Source organism: Eupeodes corollae, chromosome 3 (genome assembly GCF_945859685.1).
Source record: "Eupeodes corollae chromosome 3, idEupCoro1.1, whole genome shotgun sequence".
NCBI lineage: Eukaryota > Metazoa > Arthropoda > Insecta > Diptera > Syrphidae > Eupeodes > Eupeodes corollae.
This window is the reverse complement of record NC_079149.1, coordinates 25,820,276-25,840,078: the sequence shown is the minus strand read 5'-3', so window position 1 is coordinate 25,840,078 and position 19,803 is coordinate 25,820,276. Positions and strand designations below refer to the sequence as shown.

At 32.5% G+C, this 19,803-nt stretch overlaps 1 protein-coding gene across 3 annotated transcripts in view; it reads right to left on the bottom strand.

The window, feature by feature from the left end:
* Positions 1 to 1,263: 1,263 nt before the first annotated feature.
* The window catches only part of LOC129951003 (retinol dehydrogenase 12), a 39,418-nt gene continuing 20,878 nt past the window's right edge, over positions 1,264 to 19,803 (bottom strand). For 2 of the 3 annotated variants that reach the window (XM_056062989.1, XM_056062990.1), the window contains exons 2-4: positions 2,911 to 3,174; positions 2,445 to 2,852; positions 1,264 to 2,379 (exon numbers count right to left, since the gene is read on the bottom strand). In XM_056062989.1, coding sequence (XP_055918964.1) covers positions 1,569 to 2,379; positions 2,445 to 2,852; positions 2,911 to 3,174 — 1,483 coding nt within the window. In that variant the 3' untranslated portion in view covers positions 1,264 to 1,568. Of the gene's footprint in view, positions 2,380 to 2,444; positions 2,853 to 2,910; positions 3,175 to 3,254; positions 3,390 to 19,803 lie in introns of those variants that run through there. The other variant, XM_056062991.1, reaches the window with a different exon arrangement.

Here is a 19,803-nt window from a genome sequence, read left to right as displayed (position 1 = left end):
TTCTTAGTTATCTATTTTTCGTTCAAAAAACACGTTCCTGTGACCGACAAAGCTTACGAGATTTAAAAAAAAAATTCAAGAAAAGGAACAATATTATTCAAAAACAGCCAATTTGATACTTTTATTTAGATGTTTAATAGGAATCAATTTAAAATTTACCATGGCAACAATGAATTTTGACAATTTGAATCTGAAAATGTTCAATCGAATTGAATTGAGCTGAACCATTTTACACAGACGCGACGGAATGAAAATGATAGTCAATTATAACCTTAGCCGATTCCACCCCAGATCGGTTGTTTATTTGCCTGTTGTGAAGCCACACTGATATTGCCTGATGATAGCTTTAGCGTGTAGGGCTATCTGTTCTTGCAGGATAGAAGATACTATCTCCTGCACGTTATGTATGAGACTTATAATACCGTTCCGTCAGTCTTCTGACATTTCTCCATGTTTCCATACGTGCACTATAATTTCATTAACTGCTCGATGAAAAGTTGGGCCACCATATTAAAAAGGCCCGGCTGATATACAATACGCTCCCGAGGCGTTGTTTTGTTTGAGTCCTTTTTGCAGCCTTCTCGACTTCTTGAAGTGGTGTAGCCTTCGCTTCTTCAGTGTGTTGACAGTTTATCATATCATTAAAGTACACTTTTTATCGCACCAGTATACCTACAAAATCGGTCATAAGATTTCCTGCTCCGTCCTTGCAATATTTGCAGCGTGGTATACACTACTTCATGTTTCGCACCTGGTGCGGACTTCTCAGTTGTTTTCAAGTTCACATATCAAGTTGGTCTCATATGTTCTTTTCTGTCTGTGAAGCCTTTTTTCTGTTCTTTAAAAGAAACTGTTCAAAACGACAATTTCAAAACCACATTCCTTTTTTTCGGAAACTTTTTAAAGTGACAACATTTGCTATATTTATTTTTCATTAATTCAATAATAGTTTCTAAAATTTCCTTCATGTGCCATCAAATCACTCTTTGTCCTTTGCCTGATATAAAATCCTTAAGACCCTTTCCCATTTCGCTTCCATAGAAAATGTTCTAAAATTTAATAACACTTTTAAATTTTCAGATATACTTGTTTCAAAATCGTAGTCTGTTGAAAGCAAACATTAATCTTAAGCTTTCCCTTTTACTTTTTCAAAACGAAGAAATTAAAAACCTTGTTTATTTTTTAACTTAAAGAGAAATAAAACAAAATGGATGCAAATTGTTTCCATTTTATGTGTTGTTCATTGCGAATAAAATCACTAAGTTTTATGATATATTTCAATTTATTTACAATAAAAATATGTTTTGTTTCTCGTTTCGTTTCAACTCAAAAATCATTAGGCAGCCAATAAAATAAAGTATAGTAGTTAACACTCAAAATAATAATAATAATTAAAATAAGTATGAAATGATTCTTAAATAATATAAACTAAAAAATAATTATGCGATGAGTATTATTAATATTATTATTAATATAAAACATAAAACTGATCTTAAAAATATAAATTAGTCATTTCATAAAATTCTAACTAACTATCATCGAACTCCATCTTTCTCCCTCTGTCTCTCTTAAATAGCTTTCTCTCGCGTTCCGATTTCAATAGATTCTGTTGTTGTTGCTGTCTCATTCACAGCCGCATCTTGTTTTTCTATCACATCTGCCTTCTCAATTGCATTAATATTTTCCATAGGGTCCTTCTTTTCCATTGTTTGCGTTGGTTGCATGTCATGTTTTTCTGAACCATCTGGTTTGTCCTCACTAACATCCCTGTTGGAAATAGCTCCGTTTGTTTTTGAAATGTGCATTTTTTCAAACTGTTCTTCGCCCGTGGTTTTTTCTGGTAAGTCCATTTTTTCTGACATTTTACTCTCTTCCTGAGCAGTAGTTTCTGATTTGATGTTTGCCATTTCCATTTTGTCCATCTTTTCGGGCTTATCAACCTTTTCCGGTTCATCTTGCTTCTCACTTTCGGACATTTTCTTCATCTTCTCTGATTTCTCAGAAACTCCGTTCGATTTTATAATAATTGACTCTTCCATTTTCTTATTGTCTGTCATTCCATTGTTGCTTGAGATATTCTCGACATCAATAACGGTAGTGTGACCGTTTGATTCACTCTTGGGTGGAACATGTAAGGTAACTGGCACAACTGTCATTTGATCTTTTGGCCTCAAACCAACCATTTCTTCACTGACCTTCCACAAGTAATCGGCCATTTCCTTGTTCTTGGCCTTTGGCAGCACTGGGCATCTGATTGTGTCAAAATAATAGGAACCTGATGATTTCTCCAAAGCTGGATCAAGAGCCAATCGCAAAGAGGTTTGAGCTCCAGCTTCTGGCGACTTAAAGAAGAAGCTTGTAATGGGTTGTAAGAGTGATCTAAAAGAATAAAAAAAAGAAAATTGAAAAACTGGGAATTTTTAAGAACAATTTCTTTAATTTACTTTGTTCTGCCACTGATAATATGGCGAGATAGTTCGGTCTTTACGACTCCTGGATGGCAACAGTTGACAGTAACCTGACTTCCGTGTAACAGTTCACTCAATTTCACTGTGAACAAAATATTGGCCAATTTACTTTGCGAATAAGCACCCCATTTGCTATAGCTCTTTTCGAAGTTCAAATCGTCCTTGTTGATTTTTCCAAATAGATAGATGGCGCTGGATACAACAACAATACGACTTGGAGCCGATTGTTTCAACGAGTCCAAAAGTAAATTAGTCAAAAGAAAATGACCCAAATGATTTGTTCCCAATTGCAAATCAAAGCCGTCTTTTGTTGTTCCCTTGGGACAGGCCATAACACCGGCGTTATTGATAAGAATATCCAATCGTGGTTCTTCTGCTAAGAATCTAAAGAGAAAGAAAATGTAAGTTCCGTGCGTTTAAGAGATTTCGGTGTATGATTTACTTGTCAGCAAATTTTCGTACAGATTCCAAGGAACCCAAATCCAACGTTCGATTGAAAATATTTTCATTTTTGGTCTTTTCGATAATTTCCAAACGAGCACCTTCACATCGAACGGGATCACGACAAGCCATGTAGATCTTAGCACCACGTCTCGCAAGTTCTAGGGCAGTTTCCTTGCCAATTCCTGTATTACATCCTGTAATGACTACCACTTTGCCATCAATGCGATTTTTCTTGCGATAAAATGGTCCTTGGACGATTTTTCTGTCAGAAAAAGAAAAAAATAAGTTAAATAAGTTATGAATATTTAGTGAGTTCAAATGAAATGTAAACAAAAGTATTACAAAAATTGTCTGCTTAACATTCTTCTCAAATCAAAATTCCCTTTCAGTTTTTATTTTCAAGTATTTCAATAAGAAATTGTCAAACAACAAGTTCAGAAGTCCCTCAGGGTGGACACTTAAGACCTTCATTAATTTCTGCTAACATGCACAATTATTAATTATAGGAAATCACACAGTCGTTTTTTTGAGCAAAAATATATGTAAATAAAATATTTCGACATTTACAGTTGAATCAGAGAAATCGTTTCTGAAAAATGTAAGTAAAAACCGTTTTTGATAGAGCTTTTTTAATTTTGTCCTTCGATTTTTAGATATTGTTAGAAGCATACTCAAGGGGTTATGAATTACCCTTATAATAGATTATGCTTTTGCGTCAGTAGACAGCATTTAGTTAAATTCTACACGGTTTTTAATTCCCAATTGGACAATGCTGTGAAGATCAGAATTTAATGAGCTTATCACACGCTGCCGTCAACATCAAAGAACTGAGATGAGAATCTAAAAACAAATATGATTTAAACAATTAAGTGGATAAGAAGTTTCAGACAAAGGATCATTTATAAAAATAAGGAAGAGTGTCGGAGACAAAATGGAGCCCTGCGGCACACTAGAGTTTATTTTGTGGATATCAGATTTGAACTCGTCCAATACTACTTAAATTGAACGGTTCAAAAAATAATTATTATCCTTACAAAGAAGAGATTCATCAATACCAAATGAACGCATTTTCGATTAGGGAGCTTGATGCCAAACTCGTTCAAATGCCTTAGAAATATGAAGTGCAATAATCTTACTTTCTCCAAAATGATGTTAAGAAATGTTCCATTGTTCTGTGAGACCGCGTCGGTGAACTTATTGTTATGAAAACTATACTGATGGTCATTAAGAAGCTTTGTTTCTATACAAGATATTTTTAAGCTGAAAATTGGTCAGCTTTTACATGACCTTGGAAAGAAGGGATGTTAGTGCAATTGGACGATTGTTAGAGGGTAAGGAGCATTAGCCCTTTTTAGGGACATACTGAATAAATATTGTTTTTGCATCCACTAACCTGTACAACAGGACAGATGGAAAAGCTTACGCAGTGGTTTTGCCAGCGTTGAAGAACACCTCTTTAGAATAATAGCTGGAATAAGATCCAGGCCATTGGATTTGTGTATGTCAAGATCTTTAAGTACTTTAACAATTGTGCAAAAGAAGATTTGTCTTATACAATCATTTACGCTTGTAAGTACAGGAGCAGTCATGTCATGCATTAGAAGCATCAAATTAACGGCAAACTGCTACAATCAAATTGGCTTGAACAATCGATCTTACAAAACGTTTTTTACAAATGATCAGAAATTGTTACTACCTTTGGAACATTGTAGTAACTTTTGCCGTAATTTCTTATCATGCAAAAATTTAATGCCTCAATATGCCCGTTACAGGTCTTTCTAGATTGTTTAAACTTATTTCGGTTTCATCAGTGGAGTTGGCTTTGTAGATCCGCGAACTATTTGATCCTAAAAACCTGCCTCATTAAAGCTCGAATTTAACAATCAGTTTTCTTTGGGTTTGTCTTTATTCGGGAAAACATTTCTCATTTCACAAGGAATTAAGTTTGGGAGTGAAAAAAATTTTATTTTAATTTTTAAGGAGCAATTGATATTAGTTTATCGAAGGCAACACTTCGAGACACAATTATACTACACTCCATGGAGGGATGCAGTTCGGCACTGACTTAACCAACTTTAAAAACCAGGGCTTAGAAAATATCCCTCAATAAAAAGGAAAATTCAAAACCCTTAAAATATAATGCTGCTGATGATTCGATTTTTCGAATAGGTTTTGGAGTGAAGAATAAAGTCTTTCTAACTATATCCTTGTAGAATGTGGTGAAAATCCATCCAAAGCTGTGGAAAATTCGACCCAAGCCCAATCCTTTACAAAAATGCATACCTTACACGTAAACTGCTATTGACCAACTTGAAGCAAAAATTGAATGGACTGCACTAAATTGATAATAGCAGGTTTCAAAGGTGGGAAAAAGGACCCAAGTTAAGTCCTTCATACTTTTTTAAAAAACTACCACGTCCCTAAAAAAAGCATTCAAAGTTCTGATCAAAGTTGCATAGAATTTTTCTTCAAACAAAAATTTATTTTTGTCGTCAATTTGTCCAAACATAAAAGGTTTCTGTCCAAGGGTTTGTTGAGAAATAATTGTTTATAGAAATAGGCCAAAGACCGTGTTTACGTGAATAATCTTTTTATTCTAGACGCATTTAAAATCGGTCAAAAGTTATGACCGTTATGTGCTAAAAAGTTTGCTGAGAATCTACCCGAAGCAGCCATTTGAATAATATTGTTTTTTAAGTTGTTTCATTTTGCGATTTTGTTATAGTTTGTAAAAAGATATAAGTAACATTATTAAGTTGACATAATATACTTTGGAACGTTCAAATAAAAAGCAAAAAAAGAGGCTGGGATGCGACCCACACTGATAACTTCCCATCCAGTCTGTCGATTTGTCTTGCTTAAAAGGTTTTTAGATTTTCGTCATTTGAATATAAAATTTACTTCAAGTCTCTAGCGTTATTGGTTCCTGAGATATTTAGGGTTATTCATAATGTTTACCTTTTTTTAAAAAGCTATAGTAAAAAAAAACAACCAACCCAATTTGTTTGAGAATCTTTTCTGAATTTTTATCAGTATAACAAAAAATATTTTAAGTCGATATCTCTATTGATTCTTGAGTTTGGACAGCGAAAAAAACGTCCCGACCGTACGGACGTACATACGTACACACGCACACACAGACATCTTTCCAAAAATCTTTTGTTTCGACTCTAGAGACCTTGAAACGTCGAGAAATGTCAAAAATTTAAATTCGACAAATCGGACCCATTACAATAACTTCCTATGGGAAGTTAAAAACCACTTTTATGTCAACTTAAGATAAAAAATTTCAAAAAAATTTTTAAAACTATAATGACTTTGAAATTTTTAAAGTATTCAGTCTTTATCGAGAGTCTTCGTTTAAAAGTTTTATTCTGTAAAAGTTTATTCCTGAACTTTTGTTTTCTCTACATAAAAATTTCAAAAATTGACCTAAGATAATTTACTTTTTCAGAAATGTTACTAATATTTTGTAACTTTTTTACTAAACATCATTTAAATTCTGAGCTTGTAACTCAAAAGCCATAAAAGAATACGACGAACGCGCGACGACGACGCGTCGTGATGCCACATTACCCAAGCGATTAATTTTAAATGTTGCTCCCTTAAAGTTGCATAAGCGAGAAACAAATAAAAATAAGACATGCTCTCATGCATAATCTTTCTTAAGCAAACCAAAAATATAAAATGTAATGTTAATAGTTTGGTACTTAACTTAAAATTAATAACAAAATTACAATGCATTATTATTTATTTATTTATTAAAACTCATCATGAACTCGAAGGTATGTACTTTATGTTATTACAATAAAGTTAAGCAGCATGAATTTTGAACGAGTTTTCTTTTCCACACCGATGATTTGTTTGTCTTCGTAGGTAGATAATAATTTTTCTTTTTTTACTTCGTCATCAAAATGGAAAGTCATTTTAAAATAATTTATATACAAAAAGAAATAATAATTTCTTAACGCCGCGCCGCCGCCGTAATAGGTTCACTTATATGTAACTATGCTATGCACAAACTATTTGTTAAGAGGAAAATGGTTATGTGCTGTCATTAATTTTGAAAGCTTCAAAAGGTTCACATCCCATCATCAAAAAAAGAGCTGTCTGTCCATCCAATCAAAGACAACAAACTACAAAGTCACCGAAATGCTTTGATGAATCAAATTAGAAATCAGACAAATTAAGATTTGGATGGATTAAAGGTGGTTTAGAAAATTGATAAATTGTAGCTATTTTTTTATTCCCAGAGTTCAAAATGTGGAGGAGTGATTTATGGTGAGAGAGCGATATGTTTTTTTTTTTTTTTTTAGAAATTCAATATCAATAAATATAAAATTTATTATTTTTGGTGAGTAATTGAGACCACCATAAAAGTCATGTAGGCAGATCAAGTGTATATCGAAATCGGTGATTTTGTCTATGAGATTTGATTGATATTTTTCAAAATGCGTGGATTTTGTTATAAGAATGACAAAATGATGAAGAACTTTCGCTTTAAACTTAATTTCTGAGGAACCATTCTTATTTGGACATTTGGTTGAACATTACTATTTTTAAACACAAAAATAACAAAACAATATAAAGAGCGTAGGAAGGTGTATGTTTGAACTTAAAACCAAAATAAATGAAACAATAAAATTTGTTGAACATCGTCAAACAAATAAACTTAGTTGCAGACCAAAATAAGAGGTTGATTTGGATCTTTAAAGTCGTGGTTAATTTTAAGCCTTTATGTACTGTACAGGGTTTTCCAAAAAGAGGTTTCATTCTTAAGAGCACACTATTTGGATAGTTTTCACATTTGCTAAGTTAAAATTATGCTATTTATGAAAATGTAGTAATACAAGCTTAAAAAACAAGCTGACATTTTAATAATTGACCACGTGCAACACAATCAAAAAACAATCACAATTTTGTAAGAAAATTTTTCTGACGTGTAATTTCTCGAAGTAGTGATTACAAATGTCTTTGGATCCACTTGAAAAGATGGATGGATAGTCATTTTAAATCCGTTTACTTAGGTTCTACTCCGAATATACTTTTTGATAATCAATTTAATATGTTTTGATAGCTATTTTAATATTCGATGTTTAAACTTTGGCCTGCAATGCAGTCGTTACCTTTTTGAAGCGTATGTCCACTCCATTGCCACTTACGTTTTCGTATTATAGATTTTATAGGTTCCTGACCTGCCCTTCTATGAAGGACCTCATTCGAAATACGGTTTGGCCAGAAATTCCTTAGGATGTTACGAAGACATCTATTAACAAAGGCTTGCAGCTTTCTTGTTATGGTGAAGTAACCTTCCATGTGCTGAACCCATAAAGAAGCACATATTCGACAGACAGTCGTAGCTTTGTTCTTAAGCTGATAGAGTTATTCTTAAAAATTTTTGACAGCTTTTACTTTGCCGATGCAGCAGACGACGTCTTGTTCGGTTTTGCCTTCGATAGAAACGATGCTTCCATGGTATTGAAAATTTGAAAGCTCTACACTTTTTTCACCGGTTGCGAGGAAATATTTATTTGAGAGAATGGTTGGGTTCCGAGGCTGTTCATTTTTGTTTTGTCGGAATTAATTTTCAGCCCCAAAACTTCTGCTTCTCTCTCCACACTTGTTGTCATTTCATGGAGATCCATGATCCTATGAGAGAGTAAGCAAACATCGTCCGCTTAATCCAAATGCTTTAAATAGGATGTCAAAGTCCATTGGATCCCTCCGCTACCTCACAGAGCTAAGCGCAGAACATCGTTTATCAAAAACAAAAACAATACTGTCTCCGCTTTGGATTTCAAAATCATCTGACAACCTACCATCGTGCAGAACGGAACACTTGGATCCATCATATGCTGCTTTAATAATAGCAATTAGTTTTTCTGGGATGCCTTTCCCCCGCAAAGCTAACTAGATATATTACCTGTTAACGCTATAAAAGGCGATGAACAGCAGGTGTAGTGGTGATCGATTTTAAACGCACTATATTAACACCCTGCGGATGTTAATATGATCAATACAGGAGGATCCAGCGCGGTATACTGCTTGTTCGGCATCGAGTGTGGCCTCAAGGTGTTCTCTGATACGTTCCAGTATAACTTTTGCTACTATTTTGGCAACAGAAGGTAGAACGCAAATTCCTCTCCAGTATTCGCACTTTGTAAGATCTCCTCTTTTGGAAACTTGACGATAATTCCCTTCTTCCACTTATCGGGGAAGATTTGGATGGTCCAGGCTTCTTTTATGAGCGGATGAAGCAGTTCGCTTGATGACGTTGGCGCTGCTTGTACAAGCTCTGCGGGAATTCCATAAAGTCCTATCGCTTTGTTGTTCTTAAGTGCTTTAATTGCGGTAACGATCTCATCTTTACTGCGAGGTGCAGTGCGAATTCGGGGATTAGTTTCTTCAGACGCTTCAGAAGGTATCGGTTTAAAACCGAGAAAATGTGTTCTTTCCACCTTCTGACTTGCTTATCCACCGAACTTATCACAGTACCATCTACTTTTTTCACCAGGTGTTGCTTTGAAGTGTATGCACCGGTCAACTCTTTGGTTATTCTGAAAACGGTCCTGCTATCGCACCTGTTTGCAGCATTTCTGCTTCTTGTGCCAATGCGTTGATGTAGTTACGCTTGTCGCGGCGCCCACTGCGGTGAACTTCTCTCTTTTCCATGCGATACGAGGACTCCAGCTCGTTTCTTTCTTCATCTTGTGCAGAAGTGATTCGAGCCCTTAACTATTTGCGTTCGTTGATCCTTTGATTTGCGACTCCAATATATTTGTAAACATTAAATATATTAGTTTCTTCTCTAGACATTCCACATTGAAATAAAAACTTTCAAGAAATACTACTAAAATTGTTAAAAAGTTGGTTTTCGACCAAAACAAAAATAGATTTTGAAATCAAACTATGGAACCCCACAAAAATACCAAAAAACTGATAAGATCAAATTATTTATACATTTTGTTAAAGTTGTAATCAAGACAAATCGACATAAGGGATAGGAAGCTGTCAGTGTATATCGATTCAAAGCCTCATTTTTAAAATTTGTTTGCAAATGTTAGAAGTTTAACAAGAAGCTCATACTATACACTAAAGGTCAACAACATTTTATTACAAACAGTCGAAAACTTTTTGGTGCTCGTCAATTTAAAAAAAAGTCGTTTTGAGAAAAATTCATTTAAAGTTTTGACAAACTGTTGCTGTTTTAAGTAATTTACTATTTAACAATGACTTGCCAAGAACTGAAAAACAACAAATTTTCTGAACATTTGCTGACTTTAATCGACCACAAGAGAGTAAATTCGAAACGGAAGTACCGATAATTGAGCGTTAACAGACTTTAATACCACAATTTTTAAATTTTAATAGCTACGTATATAATGATAATTTAATTCTGTTAACTTACAAGCATATTTTTGAAATATTAATTTAATAATATATGAATTAACTTAAAATAGATTTTTTTTAAATATTTTACAATATGCAAATGTGCCTTGATTTCTTTATACAAACACACTATTTTTTAATATTAAAATTAAACCTTTTATTGAAAACCCCTATTTATATGCTGTTTGTAATAAAAATAAACCTTTTCTTAAATTTTGTTTTTCTTAGCAAACAAATGTATTTTTAAAGAAGCAGTCTAGTCTGATCTTGAGTAATAATTTTCCCAATTTGGTCACTAACAACTTTTTCAATTTATTATACAAATCTTGAAAAACTTTTAAAATAATGACCTTTTAAATATAAAGTTTTATGTGAATGTTTCAGAGACGTCGGATAATATTAGTCATCCATAGATTAAATAAATGAAAATATATTTAAATCTCCAGATGAGTTTTTTGTCTGTAAGTTGGGATATTAAGGCGTGTACCTATAATACTGCACGTTTTGAAGTTAAAGATGGTCAAAAAAAAATCAGATAATAATTATTTTTATTTCGATAAAAACAATATATTTAAATTGAAACACATTAAAGAAATTAGCTAACGAATAGATTAACTCCCATCTATTTAATTCAATGAAATTATGGAAGATTTAAAAAATGTTAAATTAATTTATCTTATTTTAATCTGATAGATATTGGAAAAACGAGTATGACAGAAACGACTTAACCATTGTTGCTTACCATTTTAGTACTAAATTTTGAAAATTTGAATGCGTTGTTTAAACGAGCAACGTTCTATTTGTCATATGCCAAAAGATGGCAGCTTTAAAAGTGACAGCTTTCGAACTAAAGCATCTTGCACATGAGCTACGAACTGCGAAATGTGGATGTTCGCTCATTTTGACTTTTCTATTCGCAGACAGCGACCAATTGAATTACACTTTTCTCCATATTTTCCTCAAAAATGATCTTTCACAAAATAAAAACAAGAGTAGTATAATGTTGAGGTTATGCTGCACGCGAACAATTTGTTCGTTGCTTTGGTGATTGTATGTGGAACGCGATTTTGACAGTTCGTAGCAACGACACTGCAATTCCTTACTACCAAACTGTTTTTAAAAAATGTTCCGGTTTTAAAGAACAAAATGCAAATTTTATTATTTTAACATTAGTGTCAGTTTTTTTTGTTAAATTTAAATGTGTTTTGTTTGGAATTGACTTTTTGAAATGTGTAAAATCACGTTTGTTTGTCCATTCGTTCATTCGTTGTTTGTTCTCATGTGCAAGGCCCTTAACGGGCTCATTAAAATGAAAGCTCTTCTTGAAAAACCTTTTGTATTTCTTCACAGAAGGAAAAAGTAAAGAGAAATACCTAAAAGCAAATTCTAAATAAAAAGTTCCATTTACTTTTTTTTTAATTTTTAGTATTTTATTTGTATTCAAATTTACTTTAATTTTTTTTAAATTCCTAATGACTTTGTAGATTTTTTTTGGTAGAACAAAAAGTATTCCAAGAAAAATAAAATACTTAAAATTCAAGGTGATTTACATAATTGATAATATTTAAAAAATTCCAAAATTAGACTAGAATTAAAGATTATATTTGAATATTAATAATGTTTGTGTCATGTGTGCTTAAGAGAGATAACAAATTAATTTTGGACTTATGTTTTTCTAATCTAATGTTTTTGTTTCTTGATGGACAAATTAGACTTAACGGTTATAAGAAAAATATTCTTAAAAATTACATTTGTTTACATTTTAAAAAAATGCTTATTTTGTCTTGTTTATTATTCATAGATAAAACAAAGTGAATAATATGGTATATTAACATAATAGACACATTTCCTAATCCGCCATCGATTTAGTCCCAAAGGTATAGAACTTCAGAATTAAGAATGCAAATCTTATATAAGGTGGAAGTTTTGAGAGATTGAAGCTGTCATATTTTGTCATTTGACAAATTAAAACAAATATGATCCACTTTTTGAAGCCACAATTTTTGGGACGTCGTCATGATGAAGACCCTTTGGGTATCAAAAAGTAAAAGCTGATTATCGCCTAATAATTACTTAGTAAGACAGACCCAAGATTTTAAGACACATTCAGTTTTACGAAAACCTAAGTTTCGCCTATTCCTTTCTGATATTTAGAAAAGGTATTCCAATAGCGACATATTAAACCGTATTTTGCATAGAAACTTTGGTCTTAAAACTCTCAAAGTTCAGCTCAAATATTGATCTTTTTGTCTAGTTCTGTTATCCCTAAATGAAGATTGGCCGTGTTTTAAGTAAGGTATCAACATGTTGTACATTACAAACAATTCGTGGAATTGGAAAGTCAAATTTTAATTTTAAGCTTGACTACAACGTTAGGTAAATTTTACTTACAAAGATTTTTTCAAATTTCCCAAAAATTGCTATAACTATTTTGACTAGACTTAGTTTGATGGTTTAGATATACGAGGCGTGTTGAAAAATCACCCGGAATTTTCGTTTTTTCAAACAAATATTTATTTATTCGTTGGTCCCCTTCAAAGTAGTCCCCCCTTCGAAGCACTCTTGATATTCACTTTTCGATATGTCCTTGAGAATTCTCAGCGATTTCTTCTTCTTCTTTTATTTCTTCAATCGAGGAAAAAGGCCATCCTTTTATAGGTCTTTCCAACTCTGGAAACAAGAAAAAGTCACATGGTCTGGTGAATATGGAGGTTGGGGTGAGACTACGGTATTGTGTTTGGCCAACAAATTACGAATAAGCAGTTGTGTTATCGTATTGCGAAAGCCATGAATTGTTTTTTCATAAATCTGAGCGTTTTTTCGGATTGCTTCACGAAAAAGTCGCATAACTTCAAGGTTATACTCCTTATTAACCGTACGACCTGGTGGTAAGAACTTTTGATCCACTATGCCATTTTAATCGAAGAAAACAATAAGCAAAACCTTCACATTTGATCGAACTTGACGTGCTTTTTTCGGTCTTGATGACGTTGGATGCTTCCAAGTGAACGATTGTGCTTTGGCTTCGACATCATAACCGTACACCTATTTCTCATCATCAGTTTTGACCCTTTCAACAAACTTAGATCATCGTTGACGTCATTTAACAGCTTCTGAGCGATGTTCATGCGATTGTGTTTTTGGCCAAAATTTAGCAGTTTTGGAATGAATTTTGCAAAAATCGCCGAGCTTATAAAAACTTGTCGAACCTTAGCAACTACCACAGACAAAGTAAACACTCAATATAGTTGAAAATTGCATCATACTTTAGTGGCATGTATACCAACGCAGTACAACAAATTTGGACTTCGGACTCTTCAGACCCGCGAAATTTAAAAATTCCGGGTACTTTTTGTACACACTTCGTATTGGACACATTTATGTCACCAATGAAATAAAATTTTTTATTCTACGGATAATTTGCTTATATTTTACAAATAAATAACGTTTAACTTAAAAATCTTTTTTATATTTTTTGCAGAAAATATGACAAAAATAAGAAATCCCTTATAAATACGAAGTCAGTGTATTACCGCCTCAAGGCATATCAGACTATTGTATCGTATCTGCAAATTTTTTATCCAAAAAACCCTGTTGGGAGGAATGTTAACTAGTTACCAAACTTTCTCTATAGTGACGTTAATTCGAGAGCAGATATGATTATAAATTTGATTTTTTGAGGAGTAGACAATTTAGTCCCGAATACGGTAAGATCTATTGAACCTAAAGGGAACTCATGGCTGTATAGAGATTGTAAGGATCAGAGATGTGAGTTTGTTAAAAAGCCAACTCTATACTCATCGTCGCTTCCTACTCACCTTTCAAATGACACTCCTTTTGTAAGTTCGATTGATAAACCAAATTTGCTTGCAATACAGTTTGCTACTGTTCTGAAGACTCAAAACCACTGCGTGGGCTTTTCCATCGGTCCAATTCTTCAGGTCTCTTTCCGAGTGCATTTAAATCTGCATTGATCCAGCCAGTTCCTAGAAAGTCGAATCTTCCTCACCCACTAACTATAGTTCAATTACAACTACATCCTTTCTTTCTTTGTCTTTCGGATGTGGAACTTCAACTAATATGCTCTTTTAATACTGATCAATTTTAAGCTTAAGAAATATCTTGAAGAAGGAAAGATTTTTTAAGGACATGCAGCATGGCTTTCGTGGCAATAAATCCACTGGCGGTCTAATGGTTTATCTCAAAGAATAGTGAAACAAATATTAGCATAGTTTTGGGGAAAGTAAGACTTTTGCACTTGAAGATTTCAAAGTCATTTCATGTAGTCTTAGCACCAAGTTCGTGGAACTGACAAATTTCTGTTTTGTTGGGTTAAAAACTACCTTTCTAACCGTTCAATACATACATGCATTGGATGGTTTCAAGCCTGAAACTCATAAAATAAATGGTGTCCCTCAAGGCTATGTTTTGTCTTCGATTATCTTCCCTTAATTCATTAACGATCTCTTGTTTGCCACTTATAATTTATTAAACTCTTTCGCTGACGACAGTGCACTCAGTTTTTCATATTTGTTTCAAGATTCAAATGCTTGTCCTTCGGATGTTAGACTTCATCTGATAAACTTATTAAGTTCTGATCTCAATAGTAGTGTTTAATGGAGAATTATAAAATGTGCTGTCTCCTATCACTAAAGCGTAACCCACCCCTGATAACGCTATCCATGAGTGGCATCACTTGCATCCTAGAAACTAATCAATTTTCAATACTCCGTACCTTATATGTATCACAGATTAATTATTATGGAATAATCACATGTTCGACGTTGTCAAAAATGTTGCTAGACGCCCAAAATTTGAATATATAACGCACACATCTTGGGAGTTGAGAATAAAACAAGTTTAAGTCTTTTGGATAGGTTTCAAATAAACATGCTTTTGGAATTGATCAACACTCGATCACCGACGCAATGTTTTACCGATATTTTTACAATAAACGTGTTTTTTGACAAATCTATCAAAAATATAGTGGGATTTTACACGAATAACAAAACCAATATCCACAGTATGAATACTACCGATAAAAGTTAAAGTAGAATCTTACTACGGATGGGTTTTTGACATTTAAACGAGTCTCGTGTGTTTTCCATTCTGAAAAATTTACCAATTAATAATTTTTAAATACAAAAATCTGGCTACTGCCGACCATTCAGCGGTAGCACTAGCACATCCATAAATGCTCATCAGTCAAATTTTGGACGTGCTTTCAAGTATAGAGATTCTATTTTTAACCAAACATCAAGAATGTGAAATGCTTTACTGAACTCTGTTTTTCTTTCCCATTTTAGTAATCAAAATTTAAAGACCAATGTGGAAGAGAATCTCTTCTTAAATCATTCCCTATTTTCGTTACACTCGCACTGTGTAAGGGTATTTATAATCCCGTTATTGCCTCTAAGCTTAAAAAAAAATCAATACAAAATTTGAACGACCAGGAGTGCTTTTTGTTTGCCTTTAAATTATTTCATTATCGTTTAAAAAACTACCCAAGTGTACACTTACAAAAATGATTTTTAAAAACCATTTTGTCATTATTAAAATTGTTTTAATTTGTCGAACTCAAAATGTCCATGTTTTAAAGCCTGTACTTAAACCTTAGCTCCGAAATCAGTCTCTAGCATTTCTACATAATTTTGTTTTTAAGTTTATGCATTAATTCGATGGTGATGGTTACCTGTAGATATGTGGTCAGAGCTTATATTTATTTTATTCTCAAACTATACAACACACTTTATGAAGTAATCATTTATCCAATTAGTTATTTATACTTATTTAAAAAAAAACACTTTCGCATTTTGATTGTATGCATATATAAAATATATATTTTCAATTCAATGGGCATCCTTAATCCATACCCGCAATTGATTTGATTATTTTAATTTGCATTAAAATTCTTTCACGTTTTTTCTTATAGCCTTACAGCAACTATTAAGACGAGCAACGCACGTCAATTGACTCTTTAATTTCAAAACACAGCACATAACGCATCGCTTTAAAAAATCGTTGTGGTTTTTGTGTTTTATTTAATTTCTTTTTTATAGCAAATAAGAAAAAATACTTTTACTTTAATGCAACGATAAGCATTATTATGCACTCCATTGAACCTTCTTAAATGGAATTTTAATAATATTCAATAATAATAATGAAAGATTGAATATGCTCGGACAAAAAAGAATAACAACTTCAAATTTTAACAGGTTAAGAAAGTCAAACATTCACTTAAGTACCACCTTTTTAAAACTGTCAGTTGAAAATTTTAATATTTTTTGACATATTTTTTCCAAATTAAGGTAAATTAAATTATGTTGCGGATAATTATTATTAACGACGAAGGTCTTTTCTCCAAAGCAACAAATCAAAAATAATTAAGTTTATTATAAAGTGAGCAAGTTAGATACTACAAAGCTGAAGAGATCTAACTTACCTTTCTGATGGAAGTACTTCAAATATAATTAAGTTCCATAAGAGACAGCGAGTACGCATACTTCAGACTTTTAATTTTATGATAGTTTTCTTGAATTAGACTGAACTCCCACTAGAAGTCTCAAAGTCCGTAAGTGGGTATAGTCAAAACACTTTAGCTCATGAGGTAAGATTTTTAGATGTCAAGCTCAATATGGGAACAGTCAGATTTAGTTCTAGTCGAATGGGTCATTTTTGTTTTTCTTTTTTTAACACCATTCAACTCTCAAGGCGAAAATTGATGTCATTTGAAAGATAAATTTAAAACAATAACAAAGACATAGGGTTACCAAGTGGCTGGAAACAAAAACAAACGAATTACAAAATCCCATTATCTTAAACAAAGTAAAGAGATGGTTTCAAAAATGTTTATGTTTCTTAATGTTATTAATCTCATTACAATAATAAAAAGAGGCTGAAATGACCCACACTGATAACTTCGCATCCCGTCTGTTGTCTTGTCTTGCTTAAAAGCTTTGTAGGTTTTCGTGTTTTGTTAAATAAGTTGTTCGTTAAATTATTCTAAAAAAATTAAAAATAACCAACAATATTTCGCATTTAATGAAGAAGTTTGATTTCAAAATCTAGTTTTGTTAATGAGATTTTTAGTCGTTAACCAATTTTTACCAATTTTAATAGTATTTCCGTACTATTTTTTGTAGATTTTAGTTTTTTTTATGAAAAGACTGACTGTTGGATTTTTATAAACAAAATTTACTGAATGTCGAAAACAATATTTTCTGTGTGATAAAATTGAAGCCAATATTCTAATTACCAACTTTTAGTAATACCTTCTTTAGGTTTTTAATTTTTTGTTAAAAAAAACTGTCAATTCAACACAAACGCACGCACAAACAACTCTCTAAAAATCTTCTTTAGGACCTTGAAACTTCGAGAAACGTCAAAATTTCCAATTCGACAAATCGGACCAACTACATTAACTTCATATAAGAAGTTAAAAATAGGCTGGAATTACCCACACTGATAACTTCACATCATCGGTACCCCCTAAAAATGTTCAAACAGTACTTTTTGTAAGAAGTCAATTTTAATATTAAGAGATATTTTTAAGTGAGTTGACAGATACGCACACTGCTTTATCAATGTCGGAAAAGATCTCACTGATGTATTTGATGCCAAAAAAAAAGTTTTAGACGAGGTGATGCACTGTTATGCGACTTCTTCAATTTCGCTCTGGAAAAAATTGTGCAAAACTCAACCGTCAACACTAGAGGCGCAATCTTCCAATGGTCCATCCAATAACTCGGATACGCCGATGATATTGACATAATTAAAAGATTAAAGCGTAATGTCAGTGGAGCGTTTTGAACATTGCGACGGAAGCGAAAAAAATGGGTTTAGTGGTCAATGAGGGCAAGACCAAGTATATGCTGTCATCAAAAAAGGAGGTCTTGGAAAAAACGTCACCATGCAGAGCTATAAATTTGATGTAGTTGAGGATTTTGTCTACCACCGCTATAAACTCAGACAACCAGTGCTGAAATCAAACAAAGATTAACTCTTGCGAATCGCTACTTCTTTGTTCTTAGAAGGCAATTGAGTAGAAAAGTCCTCCCTCGACCAACTAAAATCACCATCTATAAGACACTCATCATCCCGGTTCTCAATTATGGCGCTGAAGCCTGGATATTGTCCAAAAATACTCCATTTACCAAGATCGGAATCTTTCGTACGTTTCACTCTCCCAAACCCGTTTGTTTACATTGTTGTGTTTGTAATTTTGACAATTAGTCCATGAATAGATGTGAAAACAAACAAAAAAAAACGATGCCGTGGGCTAGCGGCACTTTGCAAAGCAAAAACAAAATGGGGAGGTTAATATGTTTTTTCAGGTTTTTCTTTTTCCTTTTTTCGATGAAAAAGTCAGTTTTAAGCTTTAATTTTGCAATCATTTTGTTGATAGCGAACCAATGTACATTTTTGTTAAGCATGTTAAACATCACTTTATTGTAATTAATTCACTAATTTAGAGTAATCACTACGAAATTCTTTAAATTTGATAACTAACCTCGAATTATTGTATTGTATTGCGTTCGAAGAACCATCAAATTAAGGGTGCCAGCGCAATTTTTTTGTAATGAATTCTAATAAATTTTCATTAATGAACGGCCGAAATATTTTTTTTGCAAGTAATCAAAATCTGTATTAATTTAACTAATTCAAGTATATTTATAGTTTGTTTTTAATGATTTAAGCTTGCAACTATTCTTCAATTCCATTTTATTAATAAATGTTAAGTTTACAAAAAGAGTTGTAATCGAAAAATACCTTATCCATAACATTCTTGATTGATGGATGCATACATGTGTTTGCTATAAAAAAAAAACTTGCATCAAAGGAACACCAATGTTTTAAAAAACTAATCAGAACGATTCTAGCGAACCTGTTGAATAAATGCAGAACAAATAAAATGAAAATTTTGACAAATATCACAAAATGAAAACGTGAAAAAATCGTTCTAAATTCATGTACAACTCATTTAATAGATCAAATAATCGACATTAATTTTTATTGTTGACGTAAAACAGTTTTTTTTAGTGAATTCTCACAGCTTAACGCAAAATATAATTTTCATTCATTCCGTAAAAATGTTTAGTTACCAAAGTTCAAGTTAACTTATTATTGTTTAAAGGGTATGTTTAATAAAAGTGCTGCTATACATTAAAAATGCTTTACACAAAGCAACTTATTTTTAAAACATGGTTACCTCAAATTTGTATTTCAAAATCTAACTACAAACGAAATTCTAACTCTAACATAGTCCCTCAAAAAGAAATTTTCAGTAATATTCCTGCAACAAACAAAACTAAAATTTGGTCTTGCAATTATCGAACTGCTTAAATGATGAAAATACTAATTTAATTGAGGAATCTAAACTAGCTAAAGTTGGCAATGGAACTTCACAAGTATGATAGCATTGTCTGTACAAAGAAATACGGAGGCATCCGCCTATTGTTTCCACCTGAACTTCTAACTTCGCCAAAAAATGCTCTAAGCCAAC